Source organism: Poromitra crassiceps (genome assembly GCF_964638095.1).
Source record: "Poromitra crassiceps genome assembly, chromosome: 23".
Taxonomy (NCBI): Eukaryota; Metazoa; Chordata; class Actinopteri; order Beryciformes; family Melamphaidae; genus Poromitra; species Poromitra crassiceps.
The window spans coordinates 11,875,585-11,902,592 of NC_139639.1; the positions used below are offsets into that span (position 1 = coordinate 11,875,585).

The 27,008-nt window shown below is 45.2% G+C and overlaps 1 protein-coding gene across 6 annotated transcripts in view; it reads right to left on the minus strand.

Moving 5' to 3' along the window:
* The window catches only part of rasal2 (RAS protein activator like 2), a gene marked incomplete at its 5' end in the record, with an annotated part of 105,847 nt that overhangs the window by 5,121 nt on the left and 73,718 nt on the right, over positions 1 to 27,008 (minus strand). For 4 of the 6 annotated variants that reach the window (XM_083659409.1, XM_083659407.1, XM_083659406.1 and 1 more), the window contains 14 exons: positions 1,932 to 2,019; positions 3,084 to 3,286; positions 4,050 to 4,184; positions 4,325 to 4,824; positions 8,006 to 8,396; positions 8,859 to 9,087; positions 13,668 to 13,867; positions 16,601 to 16,802; positions 20,010 to 20,249; positions 20,395 to 20,539; positions 21,082 to 21,226; positions 23,921 to 24,235; positions 24,711 to 24,953; positions 25,309 to 25,407. In XM_083659409.1, coding sequence (XP_083515535.1) covers positions 1,932 to 2,019; positions 3,084 to 3,286; positions 4,050 to 4,184; positions 4,325 to 4,824; positions 8,006 to 8,396; positions 8,859 to 9,087; positions 13,668 to 13,867; positions 16,601 to 16,802; positions 20,010 to 20,249; positions 20,395 to 20,539; positions 21,082 to 21,226; positions 23,921 to 24,235; positions 24,711 to 24,953; positions 25,309 to 25,407 — 3,135 coding nt within the window. The remainder of the gene's footprint in view (positions 1 to 1,931; positions 2,020 to 3,083; positions 3,287 to 4,049; positions 4,185 to 4,324; positions 4,825 to 8,005; positions 8,397 to 8,858; positions 9,088 to 13,667; positions 13,868 to 16,600; positions 16,803 to 20,009; positions 20,250 to 20,394; positions 20,540 to 21,081; positions 21,227 to 23,920; positions 24,236 to 24,710; positions 24,954 to 25,308; positions 25,408 to 27,008) is intronic. The other 2 variants (XM_083659411.1, XM_083659408.1) reach the window with 1 other exon arrangement.

Genomic DNA, 27,008 nt, shown 5'->3' on the forward strand with positions numbered 1-27,008 from the left:
ACTAAAAGAATCGATAGTTGCAGCACTATCTGTCAGTCAGCCTGTCTGTCTGTCAGCCTGTCTGTCTGAGCGGCTGTCTGTCTCTCAGCCTGTCTGTCCGTCTGTCAGCCTGTCTGTCTGAGCGGCTGTCTGTCTCTCAGCCTGTCTGTCCGTCTGTCAGACATACAGACGCTGCAAATTTCTACATGCACTCAATGATTTTCTCATACTTGAGTTATTGTGTAACTGCATGGTCTCAAGCTAGTCCGACTGTAATCAGACCTCTTAAGATGATATACAGTCAATCGTGCAATACAAGTTCTTGACAGGAAGCCAATTAGGTTTCATCGTGTCATTGAGAAATGAAATATTTTAAGTTTTAATAATTTTATTAAATTGGCTAACATAAAACTTATCCATAAATGTATTCATAATCAGCATCCTCGTGTTCTCAGTGATATGGTGAAACCTCTTGGGGTTTCTGGCACAACCACTAGGGGTGCTGTTGCATTACCCACACATATTAAACAAAATCATCATTGAGATCGTGTGTGCATGTATTGGTGTGTGTATGTGTGTGTGTGTGTGTGTGTGTGTGTGTGCATGTGTCGGTGTGTGTGTGTGTGTGTGTGTGTGTGTGCATGTGTCGGTGTGTGTGTGTGTGTGTGTGTGTGTGTGTGTGTGCATGTGCGGTGTGTGTGCGTGCGTGCGTCTGTGTGTGTGTGTGCATGTGTGTGTCGGTATAGCTGTTGTTCTATGTTGATAATATCCATTTGTGTGTGTTCTCTATCTCTGTTGTTTATTGTATATTTGCTTTTAATAATGTTTCTACAAATGCCCATCTAGGGACAAACATTGCAAAGTAGCTTAGGCTATAAATGTTCTGATATATGACATCAGACGGTTTCTTGTTTAAATGTTTTATGTATCTGTCCCTGTTCAAATAAACACTGAATGAATGAATGAGCTGGGCTATTAGCATTAGCATTAGCATCAGCATCAGCCTGCTGATTGTCCCATCGCTGTTCATTTGCTGTTGATACCTGAAAATGGTTTAAAATTTGTTTCAATTGCAACATGACCTGTGCAGTAGGGGTGGGGGAAAAAATCGATTCACCTAAGTATCGCGATTTTTAATGTCACGATTTTTTGAATCGATCTTTTATTCCAGAATCGATAATCGCCAATTTTTTTTTTTTTTTTTTTTTTGGGTGCTTGCAGTCAGGCCACTCACTGAACTGGTTTACTAGTGGTTTTATTACTTTATTAGTTAGTCTGAAGTAATAATTACACTTCAGGGTTAAAGTGGGTGCATCTCATTGTAAAATTGGACTTCAAACGGCCCAAATCTGGCTTCAAACGGCCCAAATTGGGCTTCAAACGGCCCAAATTTCACGCGCGTCGGCTCATATCGGCCTGGCCTGCTTGGTATCTAATGCCCGGCCTGAATTATGATCCCAGTCCGCCCCTGTTTTTAACTATATCGCTCAGCCCTAAATAATATTATATTATAATATACAGTCTCTAGTGTATGATTCAACTTTTCCCATGTTCTAATCTAGTGTAAAAAAGCAAACAAACTGAAAACAGAAAAGAAAAAAATAAACAAAAATCGCAATAAATCGTAATATCGAATCGCAATAATCGTAGAATCGCAATACTTAAGAATCGCAATATAAATCGAATCGGCACCCAAGAATCGTGATAGTATCGAATCGGGAGATAAGTGAATCGCCACAGCCCTACTGTGCAGTAAAAGTGCCAGTGCATGTGAGAATAGTTTCAATTATTGGGTCAAAAAAACAGTCTGGTCTTCTACCTGCTGTATTTGTGAAGCACCTTGAGGTAACTCTTGTTGTGATTTGCATTGCTCTCAGTGAGACTCCTCTGAATAAATAAAGACAAAAAAAAGCGCAATATAACGATGGATTGACTGATGGTTTGATTGATACCTGAGCATCGATGATCTTCTGCTTGGCGTCGATGACTGCCTGCATCTCCGCATGGTCCCGCTTCAGCTCCTCCTCCACCGCCATGAGCCTGCACACAGAGCAGCAATTTTATGAAATTGGCTAACATAAAACTTATCCATAAATGTATTCACACACACACACACACACACACACACACACACACAAGCCATTTGAAGGGATGGTCTTGTATTAACACCAAATCACAACAAGTTTGCCACAAAAGTGTCAATTTGACAATCCACTGAAATGTGAGATTCAACAGTCAGGAATACTCTCTTTTGCATGGCATCACATTGCCACCTTGTGGTCATTGATAGCTACTACTGCAGTGCGTGTTGCCCTCATTCACCACCCTGTGGGCCCTCCCCCCCACACACACACTGCACTCACACACACCTTTGGGGACAGAGCCTTCAGCGTGGCTGCCCCCACCCTCTGGAACTCTCTCCCTGCCGAAATCCGTAATGCCCCGACCCTGAACAGTTTCAAAACACACCTCAAGACACATCTCTTTTCCTACCAGACCTTTCCACATGAGTTAGTTCAGTTTAGTTCAACCATCCCTGTTGTTTGTTTTGTTTGTTTGTTTGTTTTCCTCCCCCTCTCTCCTCTATCTGTATCCCACTCTTGTGAAGCGACCTTGGGTTTTATGAAAGGCGCTATATAAATGAAAGTTATTATTATTATTATTATTGCACTCCCCAAGTTTGAAGTTGAGCCGACAAATGGTTCTCGAGATTACGCGAAGGACAGACATACACACAGTCCTGGAATTATTTGGCGTGAAACGAGGAGATGTCATGTCCCCAACTGTATTTTCCATTTTTGTCAACGACTTAGCGCTTCAGAGTAAGGCATCCAACAAGTGAATTAAAGTTGATGACCAGACTGTGGGCATAATACCGTGTGAGATGCAGTCACAAAACGGCCACTAGGGGGTTCAGTGACAAAGCCTGAGATAGCCCCTTGGCGGGGTGGAGCCTACCTGCAGATGATGCTCTTCATCTGGATGTCTTTCTCCTCCTGTGTGCATCTCCCCAGTCTCCACACACACACACACACACACACACACACACACACACACACACACACACACACACACACACACACACACACACACACACAGTGTACCTGCAGATGATGGTCTTCATCTGGCTGTCTTTCTCGTCCTGCGTGCGTCTCCTCCTCTCCTCGCTATCCTCCAGGCGGCTCCTGTACTCTCCGAGCAGCCTCTGCATGGTCTGCTCCTGAGCCTCCAGCCGGGCCTCGTACTCCTCCAGTCTCTGGCCCGACGCACGAAGGCGCTCCTTCAGCACACTGATCTCCTGCTCATACTGAGAGGAGAGGGGTTCACAGCAGCGCTCATTTCATCCATGAGAACTATGACAAAAAATGTTCGTCGACCTATTTTCACTGATGAAAACTAGACATTAAATAAAAACAAAGTTGTGATGATAAAAACTACGAAGAAATCTATTGACATTTTCGTGAATGAGTAAAAACTAGACTAAAATGTTAGGGAGGGACGAATTGGGACAGATCCAATCAGAAGGTAAGAAGATGTTAAACAGTTAAATCTGTGTCTGTATTGCAGTTTGAAACCTTAATACCATTCCATAATAACTTTGTTTTGGTCTAGATTACAGCATCAGTAGTATATCAGACAAATGTAAACAGTTTTACAGACATTCATTTAGTTTGACAGTTATTGAGAGAGTTGATTTGAGTTAAGTTGTGGACCAGTGATGTCATTTGAGCATGAATGACATCACTGGTCCACACCTGAACATAAATGAACTCTCAACAAACTAAATGAATGACTGTTGACAGTTTTCTGATATACTACTGATTTTGTAATGATACAAAAAGTGTTCCTTTAACCAAAATCCCATTGACTTTTAGACGTGCTAACATGCAGGAAGTGCTAACATCCAGGTCTTCTGGACTCATTCCTGCAGGACTCTATTGATCAACCTTTAAAGGGCAGGTTCTTTTTTTTTAATTAATTTACATTTTAGGCTTGTGTTCACCAAAATTCCCCAAAAAACAAGACATTTTTGACATGCCTCTAGGGCAGAAATCTGGAGAAAGAGTTACCTTCTCAGCGTTCCTGGCCTCCTCCCTGCTCCTCTCCCCTCCCTCCTCCTCCTCTTCATACTGCCCGTTGTTCAGCACCCAGGCAGCAGTCCGCTCCACTGGAGACATGGCCGCCGATTCCACTGGAGACTGGACCTGCACACGCACACACACACACACACACACACACACACACACACACAAAATATCGGTGTCAGCAGATATCCAAATGCAGGTATTGGAAGACAGATAAGAGAGAGAGTGTGAGTGAGTGAGCTTCTCATGTTGGTCACTACCTGCTGCGGCGGCTTGGTGGCGCTCCTGAGCACAGGGCCCGGGCTCTCCGTGGACTGCTGGCGTGCGGCAGGGAGGCCGGGGGTGGGCGGCGGCTCCGTGTTGGCGCTGCTGCTGCTGTGGGTCCTCGCCCCGCCCCCTCCCACCCGGACGATGTGGGCGTGGCCTGACACTGTGCTCTGCCGGGGGACGGCCCGGGCTGTGGGCGCGCTGGGCGGAAGGTCAGGGGGCGGGGCATGTCGGGCCGTGGGCGCGCCGGGCGGAAGGTCAGGGGGCGGGGCATGTCGGGCCGTGGGTGCGCCGGGCGGAAGGTCAGGGGGCGGGGCATGTCGGGCCGTGGGTGCGCCGGGCGGAAGGTCAGGGGGCGGGGCATGTCGGGCCGTGGGCGCGCCAGGCGGAAGGTCAGGGGGCGGGGCATGTCGTTGGGGCGTGGAACCCTCCTCGCTCTGCATGCTTTGCCTGCCGCCCAGCTCCTCCAGGCTGCCGTCGGACGGCGCGTGACCTTTGAATGAATGAATGAAAACTTAAAAATATATATATCGAGAGAGAGAGCCAAAGTCGACGTCACTTTCTGCTTCAGCATGCGCACTAAGAGATTTCATAATTTGGTTGACTAAGTAAAGCTATTTTCATAAGCATTTTACGAAATGTCTATGGGAAAATATATGGCGGATGAAATCTCTTACGAAAATTATTTTATATATATAAAGATCAGCCCCATGACTGCTGTGTCGTCTGCAAACTTCACGATGGTGTTCGAGGTTTGAGTCACCACGCAGTCGTGGGTGTAGAGGTCGTACGTATGTGTGTGTGTGTGTATATATATATATATATATATATATACACATACACACATCTATGTATACATATATATACATACTGTATATATATATACGCACACACACACATATATATTATTAAATTATTAATTTAATAATAAAATAAAAATAATTTAATTTTAATTATTAAACTCTCTGCCTAAACACACAGAGAGCAAAATCACTTTTGTGTCTGAATTTTCTTCTGCTTCTAGACAAATCAAGCATATTCTCAACAAACATTGGCACATTTTAGAATGTGATCCCACTTTAAATCGTTTGTCATCCGCCAGACCTCAGTTTTCTTTTAAAAGAAGTAGAAATATAAGAGATATTGTCGTTAGTTCTATGTTTAAGCAACCTACTCAAACCAACTGGCTGTCCCAACAGGTGTATGGCAATTATAGATGTGGGAAGTGTGCACACTGTTCTAATACACTGGACACCAAAACATTGAATCATCCACATTCAGGAAAGAAATATAAAATAAAGGAATTCATTAATTGTCTCTCCACCCATGTTGTTTATGTGCTAAAATGCCCCTGTGGCCTCATGTATGTGGGCCAAACAAAACACCATCTGAAATTAAGAGTTGCAGAGCACAAAGCTGCCATTAGAAGTGATAATATGGATTATGCCATTGCTAGGCATTACAAAGAAAAAAACCATGGTGCAGCCAGCTCCCTCAAATTGATTGGCATAGAAAAAATCCAGCTCAACCCAAGAGGGGGTAACTTGATCAATCAAGTCTTGAAATGAGAGGCATTCTGGATATTCCAATTGAACACCATGGAACCTTTTGGCCTTAATGAGACACAGGATTTGAGCTGTTTTGTGTGATATGTTTTTTGTAATATGTTTATTAATTGTTAACTCTCTCTGCAGGTGATCTGGAGTCTAGGGAGAGACGAGCCACTCACCCCTCCCCCCCCCCTTTTTAGTGATAGAGGGAGAGTTATAGAGTTTTTTTTATCCTCCTGCAATCGTATTTTGCAGCTTATAGCTAAATGTTCTCATGTTCTCATGTTTCTCATCCTATAACTGTGAATATTGACTTTAGAATGTTTTTTTCCCCTATAATGTTTGTTTGCCTAAATGTTCTTGTACTTTCTGAAATGCTTAAAATAGTTTGAAAAACAAAACAAAAATTGCTAATTGTGTAAAATTAACTTTACTATGTACTTTGATATATTGTTAAAACTTGGAATTTAAATTCTGAAACGTTTATGGACTTTGTATAAGCCTACTGTGATAATTAGTCATGTGACCAATTACTGTATGACCCTGATGTATTTAACTCACCTGTGGTCCTCATGGCATTTTGAGTGAACCTGATGACGCATACACGCGAAACGCGTTGTTCACTGAATAAATCTCAGTAAGTCAATTTAAGTGTGCGGTGGTTATTTTCTTCAATTTATGTTTCATGTTCCTGCAAACTGACCAGCACCTGATCACACTGGCTGTGCGTGGGGATTCCTTTTTGCTATATATATATGTGTGTGTGTGTGTGTGTGTGTATATATATATGTACAGTATGTATATATATATATATATATACATACATAGATGTGTATATATATATATATATATAGAGAGAGTGAGAGAAAAAAAATATATATATACGGTATATATATCCCTATAGAGTACCGCAGGGATTATGTTTTTTTGGAGGCTTACCCGGAAGTCCCTGCACTTCCTGGTTCCTACAGGAGGAGAAGGTTGACGTATAACTGATAAATTATATATATATATTTTTTTTTCGTATTCTATGTGCAGGTATGTATGTATGTATATGTATAGGCATATTATGTCTGCATGTATATATACTCTGTTGCTCTAATTTGGGCTGCACTGGAAGCTTCTGGTTGGGTAACATACCGGCATGTTTTGTTAGATATTAAATGTTGATGTGTCTGATAATCCCATGTGGGATGGGTCATGTTGTCCTGACACGAAAATAAAATGTTCATTCATTCATTCATTCCTACATGCAAGAGGCAATGGAATTTTTGCATGGGGATTTCGGTTAAATGTATGAAATAAGGTCTGTGGTTCAAACAAGTTTATGAAACCGCAAACTTTGAGCTCAGCAAGATCATGTTCACAAATGAGGACCATTTTTATGACTTTTGAAGCGTTTTCTGAAAATCACAAAAAAAAAACAATCAAGCATTTAAGCAAAATCCCCATACAAAAATCCCATTGGAACCGGAAGTGCGAACATCCAGGTGTTCCAGACTCATTCCTGTGGTACTCTATTCTTTACTAATAAACAAACTTAAAGACACATAATCCACCCAAGTGTTCCAGTGTTCCCCATAAACACAACTAGACTACCGTAAATTCCGGACTATAAGCCGCGGCTTTTTTCCCGTTTTTTGGCCTTTTTTGGCCCCTGCGGCTTATATAACGGTGCGGCTTATCTATGGATTTAAAAAAAAAAAAAAAAAAAAAAAAACTGAATTCTCTCTTCTTTAGCACTCTTTCTAACTATAAATCCACTTCTGTTTTAATTTCCTCTCTTGCCCTCTTTTCACCACACTGTATGACACTGTATGACACTGTGTGCACTGTAAAAAAGAAACACAGGTGGTGTTGTGTTATGTTGTTTTGTTGAAATGTTAATAAATGGGAGCTTCCTCAAACAGCCATCTCTTTCCCGACAATCCCCTCTGTGCATGAACCCTTACATATGGTAATTAAACATTAAAACACAAAAAAAAAAAAAAAAAAAAATACCATTAAAACACCCGCGGCTTATAGTCCGGTGCGGCTTATATATGTAAAAAACAGTCAACTTTGCAGGTGCGGCTTATACACCGGTGCGGCTTATAGTCCGGAATTTACGGTAAATAGACTGACCTTTGACCCCCGCCTGGCTGCCGAATTGGTCAGAGTTGCTGTGGCTGTTGTGTGAGCTCTCTGTGCTCAGGTTCTCTGAGCTGGAGTCCTGCCGCGCCGAGTGGGCAGAGCGTGCAGGGTTACTGAGGCTGTGGGCGGGGTTACTGAGGCTGTGGGCGGGGTTACTGAGGCTGTGGGCGGGGTTACTGAGGTGGTACACGGGGTTCTGGAAGGACAGCGGCTGCAGGCTGCGCTGCTGGCTGAGCCCTGAGGGGGGCAGCGGCCGGCGGACCTGAGGCGCGCTCTGCGGGGGCGGGGCCTTGGCCTGGTGCGGTGTCGGCTGGGGGGTGAGGGGGTTGGAGTGGGCGTAGCCCGGCTGGACCCTCTGGCTCTGCGGGTGTCCCATGGACGCCTGGGAGTAGGGATGGGGACTGTTCAATTTGATTGATATTGATACCATTTTCAAGACTGATTAACAATCAGAGTCTTTATCGATACCACTGGAAAGACGATACAACAATAAATTCTTAACAGAACTGGTATTGCTGTTATTGCTTACCTGAGTCTGTGACTGTTTGATTTCTGAACAGAACGGAATTTGCCTAGCCTGGTGAGGCAATTCAATTCTTATTTGTTTAGTTTCTTAACAGCAGGCAATTCAATTGAATTCAAAAACGTTATTAGACAATACTTTTGTGCACCAGTGATTTGAGGTAAATGACATGACTCCTGTCCTCCGAGACATAACATTACATTATGGGACGCACTAGTCTTGATAGCAGTATCGATAAGCTCAGACCGTATTGATTTTAGGGGTTTTGAGAAATTATCAATCGATACCATTCAATACAGGGGTCTCAATCCTCATGCCTACCTGGGAGCCCACCCTGCTGAGGCGGGGTGGGGCATTGTGGAGGCTGTGGGCCTCCTGTAGGTCCACCAGGGAGACACTGCGTCCATTGGGCAGCGGGGTGTGGCGCTCCTCCTGGTCGGAGAAGCCGGCGCTGTGGGTGGAGGCGTGCTGCTGACCCAGCAGGGGGCGCTCTCCTCTCAAGTAGCCCTCCATCGCCTCGCCCACCGGAGATTGGAGGTTCCGCCCCTCGCTGCAACCAAAGCAACACAAACACTCAGGACACTTGAACCCAGAGCCTCTTAAAGGACAACCTGCTTTTTCTATCATTACAATGTGGCTCATATATGCAGATGGAAAGCCTTGACCTTGTCTTCATGTTTTCCTGCATTTGATTCCAGGCAGAATGAGGCAAAACAGCTGTTCTGCACGAGGGACGTTGTTCCAACTACACATTGCTTTCTTCTTGTTTTTCTCTGTATGCGCACATTAACCCTAACCCTAACATTAACCCTAACCCTAACATTAACCCTAACCCTAACATTAACCCTAACCCTAACACATCCATGGAGAATCGCATCGAGAACCTTAAAGACACTATTTGTAATATTTCTGCGCACTAGATGTCAGGCTGGAGCTGTAACGTCAAAACTTAAACACAAACAGTCTATAAAACACATTTTGAGATGTAGAGCAGGTGCGCTTCCTCAGATTGCCTCCTTGGCTGTGGGTGCTCAGCTACTGGAATTAGTATCAAAAAAATCACTACAAGAGTGAAGGTAGCAGCACTCCAAAAATTAAGATGCAAGACTTCAGATTTCCATTATCTTTTTTTATTGAGGGCTAACGCGTTTCGGCATGTGCCTTCATCAGAGCATCAACAAAACAACAAAAGTCTATAAAACACATTTCCACGGCTTCCCATCCCACCGTAAACACTCGCATTGCTCTGATATAGCGTCTGCCATCTACACTATGCAACCCCAGACACTCGTCTGCCATCGAGGCCTAGCGAGACACACAGCAGACATACCGCATTGTAAACACAGACCAGGAAATACACAGTGCCAAACCGTGATAAAACAAACAAACAGAGACTAACCTTATTTACACAGCCATGGCCGCTTTATTTTCTCAATCACAGTAACAACCTGATCCAGTATACTGTATCCTGTCTGATCCAGTATACTGGATCCTGTCTGATCCAGTATACTGTATCCTGTCTGATACAGTATACTGGATCCTGTCTGATCCAGTATACTGGATCCTGTCTGATACAGTATACTGGATCCTGTCTGATACAGTATACTGGATCCTGTCTGATACAGTATACTGGATCCTGTCTGATCCAGTATACTGGATCCTGTCTGATCCAGTATACTGGATCCTGTCTGATCCAGTATACTGGATCCTGTCTGATCCAGTATACTGGATCCTGTCTGATCCAGTATACTGTATCCTGTCTGATCCAGTATACATCCTGTCTGATCCAGTATACATCCTGTCTGATCCAGTATACTGTATCCTGTCTGATCCAGTATACTGGATCCTGTCTGATCCAGTATACTGTATCCTGTCTGATCCAGTATACATCCTGTCTGATCCAGTATACATCCTGTCTGATCCAGTATACTGTATCCTGTCTGATCCAGTATACTGGATCCTGTCTGATCCAGTATACATCCTGTCTGATCCAGTATACATCCTGTCTGATCCAGTATACTGTATCCTGTCTGATCCAGTATACTGTATCCTGTCTGATCCAGTATACATCCTGTCTGATCCAGTATACTGTATCCTGTCTGATCCAGTATACTGGATCCTGTCTGATCCAGTATACTGTATCCTGTCTGATCCAGTATACATCCTGTCTGATCCAGTATACTGTATCCTGTCTGATCCAGTATACTGGATCCTGTCTGATACAGTATACTGGATCCTGTCTGATACAGTATACTGGATCCTGTCTGATACAGTATACTGGATCCTGTCTGATCCAGTATACTGGATCCTGTCTGATCCAGTATACTGGATCCTGTCTGATCCAGTATACTGGATCCTGTCTGATCCAGTATACTGTATCCTGTCTGATCCAGTATACATCCTGTCTGATCCAGTATACATCCTGTCTGATCCAGTATACTGTATCCTGTCTGATCCAGTATACTGGATCCTGTCTGATCCAGTATACTGTATCCTGTCTGATCCAGTATACATCCTGTCTGATCCAGTATACATCCTGTCTGATCCAGTATACTGTATCCTGTCTGATCCAGTATACTGGATCCTGTCTGCTCCAGTATACATCCTGTCTGATCCAGTATACATCCTGTCTGATCCAGTATACTGTATCCTGTCTGATCCAGTATACTGTATCCTGTCTGATCCAGTATACATCCTGTCTGATCCAGTATACTGTATCCTGTCTGATCCAGTATACTGGATCCTGTCTGATCCAGTATACTGTATCCTGTCTGATCCAGTATACATCCTGTCTGATCCAGTATACTGTATCCTGTCTGATCCAGTATACTGTATCCTGTCTGATCCAGTATACTGGATCCTGTCTGATACAGTATACTGGATCCTGTCTGATCCAGTATACTGGATCCTGTCAAGCCTCGCTGCGAGGAAGAGCTAAATCCACAGAAACAATGAAGTAGCAGCCACCTGGGTGATGCATGGCAGAACGCTCACCACACATCAGCTCCCGGTGGAGAGTTGAGGACTGAATGTGCCAATTAAGTAACAAAGCAGGAGCCTCGCACCGACGCTCCTGCAGGTTCGAATCAATAAAGCCTGTGTTCAAAACACAGAGAGGGGGCGTGGCTTCTTTCACTGCTCTGAACATTATAACTCGCATGTCTGGCTAGATATAGAATAGTCTTTTGCAGGCATCTAGTAGTGCTGAATATCTTTAGAGCGTTTAACGAGCGTTAATGAGCTGTAACAGCTGGCGGGGGTGGAGTTTCTGCAGGCAGACTAACGTAACCCTACCCCAGACTAACGTGGATTTCTCTCTGGAGAAAACATACACAAGGTAAACACTGTCCATCTGCTTATATGACCAAGATTCTAATGATACAAACTTAAGCGGGTTGAAAATCAGCAAAGCCTTCCTTTAAATGAAGGTTCAGTGATTTGATAATCTTTCACTATTGATCACTAATCAAGCCCTGTCTTAGGTTTGACCAGAGACTTTTCACTAATCAAGCCCTGTCTTAGGTTTGACCAGAGACTTTTTACTAATCAAGCCCTGTCTTAGGTTTGACCAGAGACTTTTCACTAATCAAGCCCTGTCTTAGGTTTGACCAGAGACTTTTCACTAATCAAGCCCTGTCTTAGGTTTGACCAGAGACTTTTCACTAATCAAGCCCTGTCTTAGGTTTGACCAGAGACTTTTCACTAATCAAGCCCTGTCTTAGGTTTGACCAGAGACTTTTCACTAATCAAGCCCTGTCTTAGGTTTGACCAGAGACTTTTCACTAATCAAGCCCTGTCTTAGGTTTGACCAGAGACTTTTCACTAATCAAGCCCTGTCTTAGGTTTGACCAGAGACTTTTCAATATAGAGACAACTCAACCTTGAGTCACTTCCTGTATCTGTGTCACATAGGCTTTATCCAAAGGTTCTAGAATTCTCATTACGGGTTATGTCAAGGTTATCTCAAGGTTATGAATATAACCCCGGTTTTATATAAAGGTGAGAGGATTATCACTACGGGTTATCTTCCTCCGCAAGACCACATCTCTACACCATTTGCCAAATGGGGTGATCAAAAGGGGCATGTCCCTCCGCCTGGCATGGGGCGGTGCCCCTTATATACTACAGCGGAGGGCGTGGTCTCTTCTCGACCTGAGAGGACTAACTTATCACTGATCCGCGCTTGCTGTGGTTTAACTGTCCTTAGGAGGCTTCACTGACTCTGCTGGGAGCTACAGTGAGTTTGCAGCATTATCTATACCTCTTTTCGCAAGAGAACCCGTTGTGACAATCCTCTCACCTTTATATAAAACCCGGGTTATATTCATAACCTTGAGTTTAGCCACTACCACGCCCACTTAGGAGACTGGTCAGCCAATGAAGTTTCATACCATTGACAGACAGCCAATCACAAGCTGATAACCACGCCCATTTAGGAGACCGGAAGAGTACCATTTCTTACTATTGGCGGAGCCTGGACTGGGGTGTCTCTAAATGATCCGTCTCTGGTTTTAATTACAGTCTGTGTTTCTGCTACCTGCAGCTACCTCTTGTTAGCATGTGTTAGTAATGCTAGCACAAGAAGCTAGCACAAGTCAATGGGATATGAAACTGGCTTTGGCTGTGTCAGTTGAGCGCTCTACCTGTCTGTGGCTCTGGCTGTGTCAGTTGAGCAGTTTTGTTGACTAAAACTACAATTAAAACTAGACTAAAACTAAACCTTTTCTCACTGATGAAAACTAGACATTAACTAAATAAAAACAAAGTTGTGATGACAAAAACTATGATGAAATCTATTGACACTTTTGTCAACAAATAAAAACGAAAACTAAAATGTTTGGGAGGGGGGCGAATTGGGAAGAGATCCAATCAGAAGAGAAGAAGAAGTTAAACAGTTAAATTTGTGTCTGTATTACACGTTCAAACCTTAATAGCCTTCCATAATAACAGATTAAGAGATCTTTCCAATGAGTTTGGAAATTCTAAAGAAACAATAGCTTTAGTTTTCTTTGACTAACATGAGACTAAAAGACAGGATGAGATTGACTAAATATGATAAAAACTACCAAGGACATTTGACACGGGACTGAGACAAAAAAAACAGAGGACAACATTAACACTACGGTCTACCTGTCAGCAGGATCCTGGAAGATGCGGTGCAGGCCGGAGGAGAGGCTGCCGCTGATGTTGTGGGAGGAGTTATGGTCCTGTATGCGGCGCAGCTGCGTCTGGACGGGCGTGGGCGTGGCCAGTGAGCGTGAGATGTCAGCCAGGATCCGCGGCAGGGGGCCCAGCTTGGCTACGGTGGCCTGGAGGAAGGAATTTTCACCCTGGGTTGCCGCATGTGTGTTTGTGTGTGAAGGTGGATGGTTGTTTGGTTTGAATGGAGAAGCACCAGGATGCAGTGGTGGAAAACATAATGTGGTGGCCAGAGAGGAAGGGAGAGGGGTGGGGGTGGGAGGGAGGGAGAGGGCAGAAGAAGGAGAAAACATAAGGGAAACTTAATGGACAACATAAGGAAAACTTAAATGAGAACTTCACTGAAAAACAATGCTGATTTATTTTGCACATGATGATCTCACACATATCTGGAAACTGTAAACAGATTTGCAAGCACATAGCTTGACTGGTCCACAGCTGAACTCACATCAGCTCTCAATAACTGTCAAACTAAATGAATGCCTGCAAAATTGCTTACAGTTTTCAGATGTGTGAGACCATGTGCAAAATAAATCAGCATTGTTTTTCAGTGGGGTGTCCCTTTAATGGAAAAAATATATAAAATAAAACTAGACATGCTTCTATCAAAACAGAGGCATTCCACAATCAAACACAGCAGAGCCATGCAGCAACAGACCCAACAGACAAGATGGACTGGGGGGCGGGGCATGCTCTGACAGACAGCCACAGCATCACATGGTTAAAGGGTTAACATGCTCTGACAGACAGCCACAGCATCACATGGTTAAAGGGTTAACATGGAGCAGTGGGAGAAGCTGGACTGGACAGGTTCAAACCATCCTAATAACCAGGGGTGTCACGATTTCAAATAAAAAATCGATCAAAATGAGCGTTCAATTCCAATCATCGAAATCACAGTATTTTTATGATTATGACGATATGGGTCGAAAACGGGAATAAAACTGTCTATTTACATGGAAGAAAAGCACGCTGCCACGTGGCCCCCACGGACCTCCGTTCTAGGACTGGCTTGCACACAATTGATCTCAAAACAACGCCTAAGATGGACAAAAACGCTGCGGAGAACACTGGGTGAGTCGTCAGAGAATAATTAATGTGAGGAGAGGGGTCCAGGTAAAAAAAAAAATGAAATTCTCCTTTAAAGCCACAAGGTGGCAAACAAGACCACTCGATTACAGTAAATAATTATATATTTTCATTCTGTTAATGACTTTTCATTGATTGAAGTGTCACAGTTAAAGCCCCGCCCCCTCCAGTGTCAATGTTGTACTTTTGAAGATATTTCATTTGTAATTGAGTCATGAGCTGGTCTGTTGTAACCTCATTTTGTGCTCAAAGAAAAATAAAAAGCTGTTGCTAAAAACAGGTGATGCCTTCTGACTCATTGCAACACTATAGTCAGGGCCGTTCCTGGCCATTTGGGTGCCCTAAGCGTAATTGTTCTGTGGTGCCCCCCCCCCCCCCCCCCCCGTAAAACTTTCAATAACTGTCAAACGAAAGACTGCAAAATCATTAATTATGAACGATACTAGTGTATCTCACATTTCATTACATGTGGGAAACAAACAATTGTTAGAATTACTGTACATGTCAGCAAACAAGTGATTGTTAAACTGTACATGCAAGCAGGGGCGGACTGGGATCATAATTCAGGCCGGGCATTAGATACCAAGCAGGCCAGGCCGATACAGGCCGACGTGCGTGCCGGCGTCCGAAGGGCGGCGGCGAAAAATTTGGGCTGTTTGAAGCCCAATTTGGGCCGTTTGAAGCCAGATTTGGGCTGTTTGAAGCCAGATTTGGACCGTCTGAAGCCCGATTTGGGCCAGTTGAAGCCAGATTTGGGCCAGTTGAAGCCAGATTTGGGCCGGTTGAAGCCAGATTTGGGCCGCTTGAAGCCCAATTTGGGCCGTTTGAAGCCCAATTTGGGCCGAGTCCAATTTTACAATGAGATGCACCCTGAATAAAGTAATAAAACCACTAGTAAACCAGTAGGCGGCGCCTGGCCTGCTGTTCAGTGAGTGGCCTGACTGAGGGCACCAAAAAAAAAAAAAAAAAAAAAAATTTTTTTTTTTTTGGTGCCCTCAGTCACGTGATGCCCTACGCAGTCTGCGTACTCTGCGTAATGGGTTGGAGCGGGCCTGACTATAGTCATACATCATGTCATGATTGCTATAATAATGAATAACTAGCTAATAAATACAGCAGCTAGCTAGTGTTAGCCACTGGCGTTAGCTAGCTGTTAGCTACGTTACTTAGCTAAGTGAAAATGCCACTGAATGACCAATTCAATATGTTAACCAGTTCGAGTCATGCCCTTTACATAAAGCCCATCAGCTTTCATATCTTGTTGGCCGGTTTGTTGATAAAAAGCAATATTGTGGCTTCTAAACGAACGTTTTACGGGGGTACAGGCAGAGTGACCATACTGTTTTATGGGGGTACAGGCAGAGTGACCATACTGTTTCCAGACAAAGAGTTTATTGACACAAACTTTGCTGTTCTGCGGCGCTGCAGCCATGATGTCACAGTGGTTCTTATCAATGTCAGATCTTTGGCACAAATCAGATGATGTGTGACTATTTAAATATATATGAGATTGTTTTCATAGAACACCAACAGGTACAATTCAGGTAGAATACAGGTAGGAAAGCTGCCTGGAGGTGGCCTTTATGAAAGGCTGTGTTACTGTAACTTACATTTCCTTTTCTGTATTATCTTTAAGTTTATATTTGGGCCATCAAAAATCTACTTTGACCACCAAATTTAGGGGCTTGGTGGCCCATGGGACCAGTGCTTAAAAATGTTAGTCTATCTGAGTTCAAACTTCAATGTGTGTTTGAAGTGTTTCCTGTTTTCTGTACCTTGTCAAGCTGGGACACCACCTCCCACAGCAGGGCGTGCAGCACGGACAGCTCGCGGCCGAGGTCGATGTATCCCTCGAAGCCCGGCGTGTTGGACAGCGTCTCCGGGTTGGAGATCTCCGTCAGGAAACGCATCATCCCGGCCCACTCGTGCTCCAGGAAGTCGTTCATAAAGGCCATGTACTCCTCCTTGTTGCCAAACCTGTGGAGAAGAAACCACATCCACTCAGAGGAGAAACCACATCCACTCAGAGGAGAAACCACATCCACTGAGAGGAGAAACCACATCCACTGAGAGGAGAAACCACATCCACCCAGAGGAGAAACCACATCCACTGAGAGGAGAAACCACATCAACTCAGAGGAGAAACCACATCCACTGAGAGGAGAAAGCACATCCACTGAGAGGAGAAACCACATCCACTGAGAGGAGAAACCACATCCACTCAGAGGAGAAACCACATCCATTCACAGGGGAGAAACCACATCCACCCAGAGGAGAAACCACATCCACCCAGAGGAGAAACCACATCCACTGAGAGGAGAAACCACATCCACTCAGAGGAGAAACCACATCCATTCACAGGGGAGAAACCACATCCACTCAGAGGAGAAACCACATCCATTCACAGGGGAGAAACCACATCCACCCAGAGGAGAAACCACATCCACTCAGAGGAGAAACCACATCCACTCAGAGGAGAAACCACATCAACTCAGAGAAGAAACCACATCCACTCAGAGGAGAAACCACATCCACTCAGAGAAACCACACCCACTCTGTTCGCGCCACACCTCCCAGAGGAGAAACCACATGTGACATCCACTCACACTATTCCTTCAAATGTCAAATGTAAGAGGAATCAGACAGAGCGAGTGTGAGGAGGGAAGCACACAGAAGCTGGAGACAGAACACAGAGCAGGTTTTAGGGGTGACATAAGCTGGAGACAGCACAGCAGGTTTTAGGGGTGACAGAGAGAGTGACAGAAGCTGGAGACAGAACACAGAGCAGGTTTTAGGGGTGACAGAGAGAGTGACAGAAGCTGGAGACAGAACACAGAGCAGGTTTTAGGGGTGACAGAGACAGTGACAGAAGCTGGAGACAGCACAGCAGGTTTTAGGGGTGACAGAGAGAGTGACAGAGGTTGGAGACAGAACACACAGCAGGTTTTAGGGGTGACAGAGAGTGACAGAAGTTGGAGACAGAACACAGAGCAGGTTTTAGGGGTGACAGAGAGAGTGACAGAAGCTGGAGACAGAACACAGAGCAGGTTTTAGGGGTGACAGAGAGAGTGACAGAAGCTGGAGACAGAACACAGAGCAGGTTTTAGGGGTGACAGAGAGAGTGACAGAAGCTGGAGACAGAACACACAGCAGGTTTTAGGGGTGACAGAGAGTGACAGAAGTTGGAGACAGAACACAGAGCAGGTTTTAGGGGTGACAGAGAGAGTGACAGAAGCTGGAGACAGAACACACAGCAGGTTTTAGGGGTGACAGAGAGTGACAGAAGTTGGAGACAGAACACAGAGCAGGTTTTAGGGGTGACAGAGAGAGTGACAGAAGCTGGAGACAGAACACACAGCAGGTTTTAGGGGTGACAGAGAGTGACAGAAGTTGGAGACAGAACACAGAGCAGGTTTTAGGGGTGACAGAGAGAGTGACAGAAGCTGGAGACAGAACACAGAGCAGGTTTTAGCGGTGACAGAGAGAGTGACAGAAGCTGGAGACAGCACAGCAGGTTTTAGGGGTGACAGAGAGAGTGACAGAGGTTGGAGACAGAACACACAGCAGGTTTTAGGGGTGACAGAGAGTGACAGAAGTTGGAGACAGAACACAGAGCAGGTTTTAGGGGTGACAGAGAGAGTGACAGAAGCTGGAGACAGAACACAGAGCAGGTTTTAGCGGTGACAGAGAGAGTGACAGAAGCTGGAGACAGAACACAGAGCAGGTTTTAGGGGTGACAGAGACAGTGACAGAAGCTGGAGACAGAACACACAGCAGGTTTAGGGGTGACAGAGAGTGACAGAAGTTGGAGACAGAACACAGAGCAGGTTTTAGGGATGACAGAGAGTGACAGAAGCTGGAGACAGAACACAGAGCAGGTTTTAGCGGTGACAGAGAGAGTGACAGAAGCTGGAGACAGAACACAGAGCAGGTTTTAGGGGTGACAGAGACAGTGACAGAAGCTGGAGACAGAACACAGAGCAGGTTTTAGGGGTGACAGAGAGAGTGACAGAAGCTGGAGACAGAACACAGAGCAGGTTTTAGGGGTGACAGAGAGAGAGACAGAAGCTGGAGACAGAACACAGAGCAGGTTTTAGCGGTGACAGAGAGAGTGACAGAAGCTGGAGACAGAACACAGAGCAGGTTTTAGGGGTGACAGAGAGTGACAGAAGCTGGAGACAGAACACAGAGCAGGTTTTAGCGGTGACAGAGAGAGTGACAGAAGCTGGAGACAGAACACAGAGCAGGTTTTAGGGGTGACAGAGACAGTGACAGAAGCTGGAGACAGAACACAGAGCAGGTTTTAGGGGTGACAGAGAGAGTGACAGAAGCTGGAGACAGAACACAGAGCAGGTTTTAGGGGTGACAGAGAGAGAGACAGAAGCTGGAGACAGAACACAGAGCAGGTTTTAGGGGTGACAGAGAGTGACAGAAGCTGGAGACAGAACACAGAGCAGGTTTTAGGGGTGACAGAGAGAGAGACAGAAGCTGGAGACAGAACACACAGCAGGTTTTAGGGGTGACAGAGAGTGACAGAAGCTGGAGACAGAACACAGAGCAGGTTTTAGCGGTGACAGAGAGAGTGACAGAAGCTGGAGACAGAACACAGAGCAGGTTTTAGGGGTGACAGAGAGTGACAGAAGCTGGAGACAGAACACAGAGCAGGTTTTAGGGGTGACAGAGAGAGAGACAGAAGCTGGAGACAGAACACACAGCAGGTTTTAGGGGTGACAGAGAGTGACAGAAGCTGGAGACAGAACACAGAGCAGGTTTTAGCGGTGACAGAGAGAGTGACAGAAGCTGGAGACAGAACACAGAGCAGGTTTTAGGGGTGACAGAGACAGTGACAGAAGCTGGAGACAGAACACAGAGCAGGTTTTAGGGGTGACAGAGAGAGTGACAGAAGCTGGAGACAGAACACAGAGCAGGTTTTAGGGGTGACAGAGAGAGAGACAGAAGCTGGAGACAGAACACAGAGCAGGTTTTAGGGGTGACAGAGAGTGACAGAAGCTGGAGACAGAACACAGCAGGTTTTAGGGGTGACAGAGAGAGTGACAGAAGCTGGAGACAGCACAGCAGGTTTTAGGGGTGACAGAGTGACAGAAGCTGGAGACAGAACAGCAGGTTTTAGGAGTGACAGAGTGACAGAAGCTGGAGACAGAACAGACGTAATAAAAGACGTACTTGGCGAAGTTGGCGAGATTCTGGATGACCTTGGCGATGAGCGTGAGGGTGCGTGAGGTGCGGTCGTCAGGATACTCCTGCATCAAGCTGAAGAGCGAGGGGGACATGATGGCTGGGCAGAGGAAGCGCAGGAAGAGGGAGGCGCTGATCAGACGCTTGCTGATGTCCTGCTGGTGTCCGCGGGAGACCACATGATGCTTCCATGATGCAAACACCTCCTTCAACTCCCGTGGAAACACACTGAGGGAGAGAGAGAGGAGACCTACTAGGACCGGGTTCACACACCCTTTTCTCCCCCATTATAATTGGCCTAGTCCTACCAGTAGGAGTTGATGATCTTGCAGAATACCAGGTGTGTGTGTGTGTGTGTGTGTGTTAGCCCTACCAGTAGGAGTTGATGATCTTGCAGAAGGCCAGCTCACAGCACATCTTCAGGTTGCTCTGATGTTCAGACAGCTCACTGCTGGAGCAGCGGCCTGGGTCCACCTCACAGTTCTCATCTGACTCATACAGAGCCTTGATGAACTCTCCTGCAGGCACACACACACACGCACACGCACACACACACACACACACACACACACACAGGACAGGTGAGCAAAGAAGCAAAACCTGCCTCAGACTCAAACTCAGTAAATAACAGCTTTTTTCTCTCGACAAAAATCGTTTTTATTTAAACAATTTTGAAGTTCTAAAACATTTATGAGAAGAAAAATGATGATGATTCAAAGCTGTTTTTCTCATGCTAGAGCTGTAATTTGTGTTCTTCCGGATGTGTAATGACACATTTCCCCTGGTAGCTACAGCAGAGAGGCTGTTTCCAGCTGGGAAGCGGAAGAGCAACAATGGCAGAGACAAGACAGGCAGAGACAAGACATGACAAAAACCACTCGGAATTGGAAACTACGCAATATTTAAGAACATGAATAGCCCGACTCGACGGACAACAACCTTGTGTTTAGGGCAAACTACTGTTTTGTTGTGATTGCTAGATGTAGGAAAAAGTAGGGCCTTGTTGAATGGAGCTTGCAGTGCCACATTAACGAGTCAGGCTACTGGAGCTGAGGCTCACCCAGGGCGTCATGGAGATACTTCTGTCCCACCAGCTTCAGGTACTCCTCGATGGCCTTGGTGGCTAGTGTGTTCTCCCTGAAGATCAGAACATCGTGGTCCGCACAGCGGTCCACCTCTGACATCACCAGGTCCGTCAAGAAGTCCTGAGGAGGAGGAAGGCTGAGGTTCAGTTCACAACTCAACTTGAGCTGATCCCAGATCTGCAGCATTATGTCTCAAATGATCATTCCCATGACTTTTCTAGACTACTGTATGTTTACATGGACTTATTACTATCAAGTACCGCATGGACTACTGTATGTTTACATGGACTTATTACTATCGAGTACCGCATGGATGACGTATGTTTGTAGGCCAACCGGGAAGTCAGCATCACGCTGGCTTCACTTGTCTGGAAGTTTATGGGATTTTTGTATGAGGGATTTTGGTTAGATGTCTGAAATAAGGTCTGTGGTTAACAAATCCGAAACGGCAAACTCTGGGCCCTATCTTCCGACAGGCGCTATCCCCTATTAGCACTTGCGCACCTGTTTGTGCGTGCCTTAAGGCAGGGAAGATAGCAGTCCGCCTTGCGCCAGTGACCACGTGACCACCTTCGACCCTTCCTAGAGGGCTGACCGTGGGTAGCTACTGGGACGTAAGTTGGGGCTTGGCCAGCCCCGGCTGGGTCACCTGGGCGAGGGTGTATGATGTTGCGAGACCCGAAACATCCTATGACCCCAGGGTACATCACTGAGGATACGTCCCAGTTGCATCCATGCAATGTTTTTTCATTATCAGTGAGTTATAGTTGATTGCCTCACTGAATTATCTGCTAATACCCAATTTTAGCAGCATAATGTAATGTATTGGTGTGGCAAGGCTGTGCGTAATGACATAAAGGAATTCTTTTTTGCATTGCGCTGCACAGAGATTACGGTGCGCTCCCAGCGCAGCGAGGTATTTACGCGTAAAAGGTCCTTTTCAAAGCTCTTAGCACAAAGTAATTGCGCGCTGCTGACAATAGCATAATGTCATCCATCCCCACATTTTAGCGCTGAAACACCTGCTTTGGCTTGTGGCAGCCAATGCCCAGTACAATTATCACAGGCCTGCGCTTGTGTCCGCCCACAATTTGCATTGCGCACGGCGTTAAACGAGCGCAAACGCTAAATTAGCGCTTTTGGGAAGATAGAGCCCACAGTGTTTTGCATGATAATCTTCACAAATGAGGACCCTTTTTATATTTGAAGCATAAATACGATCTCGATTTTGAGAAAACTTTTCTAAAATCACAAGTTGTGTTCATTTGTGACGATTATCTTGCTGAACAGAAAGATCGCAGTGTATAATGCTGTGTAAAGTTCATTACCGTATTATTATTATTTTACCAGGTTTCTTTTGGATGCATTTCCTATTCTTAGCTGCTTGTATATTTTATTATTCTTGTATTTCTGCCTTCCTGCAAAGCACATTGTAAACACTGCTTTTTGATAAATGCTGTATTAAGTTAATTATTCCTTCTTTGTTCCTGTTTTATGTTCTAACCAGGTTTCTTTTGATCATTTCCTATTTCTAGCTACTTCTATCCTTTGTTATTCTTGTATTTCTGCCTTGCTGTAAATCTCTCAGTAAAGACGTTTCAGAGAAGCTGTGTCAAGTTCATTTCTTTTATCAGGTTTCATCTGGATGCGTTTCTATTTTTAGCCCCTCATATACTTTATTATGATGCTTTTTATGGCTTCCTGCAAAAGCAGTTTGTAAACCCTGCTTGTAGAGAAGTGCTGGATCAAGTTCATTGTCAATATGTTTTTCTTCTTTTGTCCCAGTTTTTGTTCTGCCCAGGTTTTATTGAACGCGCTTCCTATTTTTAGCTCCTCACACACTTTATTAGTATTCTGCTTCCTGCCCAGTGGTTTGTGACCTCTGCTGCTACAGAAGTGCCACACAAACACAGTGATAATACTAAAGAGTACCTGTGATAATACTAAAGAGTACCTGTGATAATACTAAAGAGTACCTGTGATAATACTATAGAGTACCTGTGATAATACTATAGAGTACCTGTGATAATACTATAGAGTACCTGTGATAATACTATAGAGTACCTGTGATAATACTATAGAGTACCTGTGATAATACTATAGAGTACCTGTGATAATAATGGTAAATGGTAAATGGCCTGCATTTATATAGCGCTTTTATCCAAAGCGCTTTACAGTCAGTAGTTACATTCACCCATTCACACACCGATGGCGGCAGGCTACCACGCAGGGTGCTGGCACACCAACGGGAGCAATTTGGGGTTCAGTGTCTTGCCCAAGGACACTTCGACACGCAGACTGGAGGAGCCGGGAATCGAACCACCGACCTCTTTTATCCAAAGCGATTAGTGGACGACCTGCTCTACCTCCTGAGCTACAGCCGCCCCTGTTTGTAAGCAGTGCTGTGCTGCTGTGCTCATGTTTGTAAGCAGTGCTGTGCTGCTGTGCTGCTGTGCTCATGTTTGTAAGCAGTGCTGTGCTGCTGTGCTGCTGTGCTGATGTTTGTAAGCAGTGCTGCTGTGCTCATGTTTGTAAGAGTTGTTTTGAAGCAGTAAAAATTAATTGAACGATTGAATGCTGTATTCACACACGTGCATCTTGTGTTTTACAATTCCCATTGTTCTATTTTTAGTAGCAAATGTGAGTGAAATGCTCGCACTGTCGAGTCCTGATCTGCATATTATTAGTATTCAATCAATCAAACCTTTATTGACAGACACTTAGTCTATAGATAAATAATATGATCATTATTAGTATTAGTATTAGTATTATTATTATTATTATTATGCTGCAGTATAGCATGAGAGATGGGACCTTGGCACGGCCGGTGCTCTGCAGGATGTGCACCAGAGCACAGGCCATCTCCTCCTTGTTCTTCAGGCTGATCACAGGCTCCAGCACGGTGCACAGCATGCTGTAGTTGTTGGTGACGAACTCGGCGAACTCCTTGTACTGCTCCATGGGCAGGATGTGGATGGTCTGGAGGCGGGACTTGATGCGGATGGAGGGCCCGCCCCCCTTGGCCTTGGCGGCGGTGGGCGTGGCCACCGGGTACCACTTCTCCACAAACTGCCTGCCCGTCACGCCGGCCGCCGGGATGTTCACCAGCCCCACGTAGTTGTTCTTGTCCTTCAATCAATCAATCAATCAATCAATCAATCAATTAATTAATTAAACTTTATTTTATTTGATCTGTTTATTTTGTTCAGACCCCACCCCCACCCTGTTTTCTCCTCAGTTGTACTCTACTGATTTGTAGTTGTAGTAGAGTTGTAGACTGGCACATGCTTCCTCCGATACATGTGCAGTCGTCAGCCACTTCTTTTCACCTGACAGCGAGGTTTCACCAGCAGGACGTAGCACGTGGGAGGATCATGCTATTCCCCCCAGTTCCCCTCCCCCCCCCCGAACAGGCACGCCGACCGACCAGAGGAGGCTGCCTGCACCGACCAGGACACATACACCCACAGACATGACTAATTCTTCCTGTATGGAGGCAACGCAGGGGCTCGAACCTGCAACGCTCGTGTTGGTAGACAGGGAATCTACCTGGATGTCCAGGACATCCATGATTTGATATCTACAATGCAGTTAAAAAGAGCACCTTCTTCTTCTTCTTGTCGGCCGTGTCGCGGTAGATGTGCACGGTGAGGCTGCGCAGGGCGGGCAGCCCGCAGAAGTCAAAGTGCTCTCCCCAGAATAGGCTGTCAGAGCGCGCCCTGCTGGTGGTGCGGGCATACAGCACGTCATCAAGGCACAGCTCACAGAAGTACTTCTTCTTGGGCGGAAGGTCTTTGGCCTCGATGATCCACAGCCGCAGCAGGTGCTCTGCCCGACGGCAGTTGTCCTGCACAGAGAAACACCCGGTACGTTTTTATTACCTGCACCATTGATAGTACAATATATGAACCCATATTGAGCCCATATTATGGGCCCATATTACCAGACAGGGCTGCGGGGCAGCGGGGGAGACAACATTTTGGGCGTTTTTTCTATTTATTTGGACGTTTGAAGCCAGATTTAGAGGAATTATTATTGCACAATAATTACAACTATTAGTCTCTGAATAATAAAATAATAATAATAATAATCATCATCATCATCATCATAATAATAATAAAATAATTAGACAATCATGAGCACAGGCTCACCTTGTTGGGCTGAACCACCCAATCAGAACACAGGTCAGAGTGCAGTCTCACCTTGTTGGGCTGAACCGTCCTCCTCAGGTTCTCCATCCACTTGTCTCTCTCTGAGGCCGAGCTGCAGCTGAAACACTTACTGCCTCCTGAGTACGTCACCTGAAGCAAAGACACACCACGCAAAGACGTCTGACTACAACCATAGATATTATATTACTATAGATGGGTCACCGCAGGCTCTGCCAATTCTAACAAATGGTAGCAGCAAGTCTCCTGAATGGGCGTGGTCAACCATTCACTCAGACCTGCCGAAAGTGACTCAGACCTAAGTGGGCGTGTCCGTGGAAAACCATGTGACAAAATGACAGGAAGTGAGTTGAAGTTGGGCCGTCTTGCTTGAATCCCATCGTCTTTGCTACAACTCAGGCTAAACCAAAGACACACCAAGCAAAGACGTCTAACTACAACTCAGGCTGAACCAAAGACACACGACACAAAGACATCTAACTACAACTCAGGCTGAAGCAAAGACACACGACACAAAGACATCTAACTACAACTCAGGCTGAACCAAAGACACACGACACAAAGACGTCTAACTACAACTCAGGCTGAAGCAAAGACACACGACACAAAGACGTCTAACTACAACTCAGGCTGAAGCAAAGACACACCACACAAAGACGTCTAACTACAACTCAGGCTGAACCAAAGACACACGACACAAAGACGTCTAACTACAACTCAGGCTGAAGCAAAGACACACGACACAAAGACGTCTAACTACAACTCAGGCTGAAGCAAAGACACACCAAGCAAAGACGTCTAACTACAACTCAGGCTGAACCAAAGACACACGACACAAAGACGTCTAACTACAACTCAGGCTGAAGCAAAGACACACGACACAAAGACGTCTAACTACAACTCAGGCTGAACCAAAGACACACGACACAAAGACGTCTAACTACAACTCAGGCTGAAGCAAAGACACACGACACAAAGACGTCTAACTACAACTCAGCTGAAGCAAAGACACATGACACAAAGACGTCTAACTACAACTCAGGCTAAACCAAAGACACATGACACAAAGACATCTAACTACAACTCAGGCTGAACCAAAGACACATGACACAAAGACGTCTAACTACAACTCAGGCTGAACCAAAGACACACGACACAAAGACATCTAACGACAACTCAGGCTGAACCAAAGACACATGACACAAAGACGTCTAACTACAACTCAGCTGAAGCAAAGACACATGACACAAAGACATCTAACTACAACTCAGGCTAAACCAAAGACACACGACACAAAGACATCTAACTACAACTCAGGCTGAAGCAAAGACACACGACACAAAGACGTCTAACTACAACTCAGGCTGAAGCAAAGACACATGACACAAAGACGTCTAACTACAACTCAGGCTGAAGCAAAGACACATGACACAAAGACGTCTAACTACAACTCAGGCTGAACCAAAGACACACGACACAAAGACATCTAACTACAACTCAGGCTGAACCAAAGACACATGACACAAAGACATCTAACTACAACTCAGGCTAAACCAAAGACACACGACACAAAGACATCTAACTACAACTCAGGCTGAACCAAAGACACATGACACAAAGACGTCTAACTACAACTCAGGCTGAAGCAAAGACACACGACACAAAGACGTCTAACTACAACTCAGGCTGAAGCAAAGACACACGACACAAAGACATCTAACTACAACTCAGGC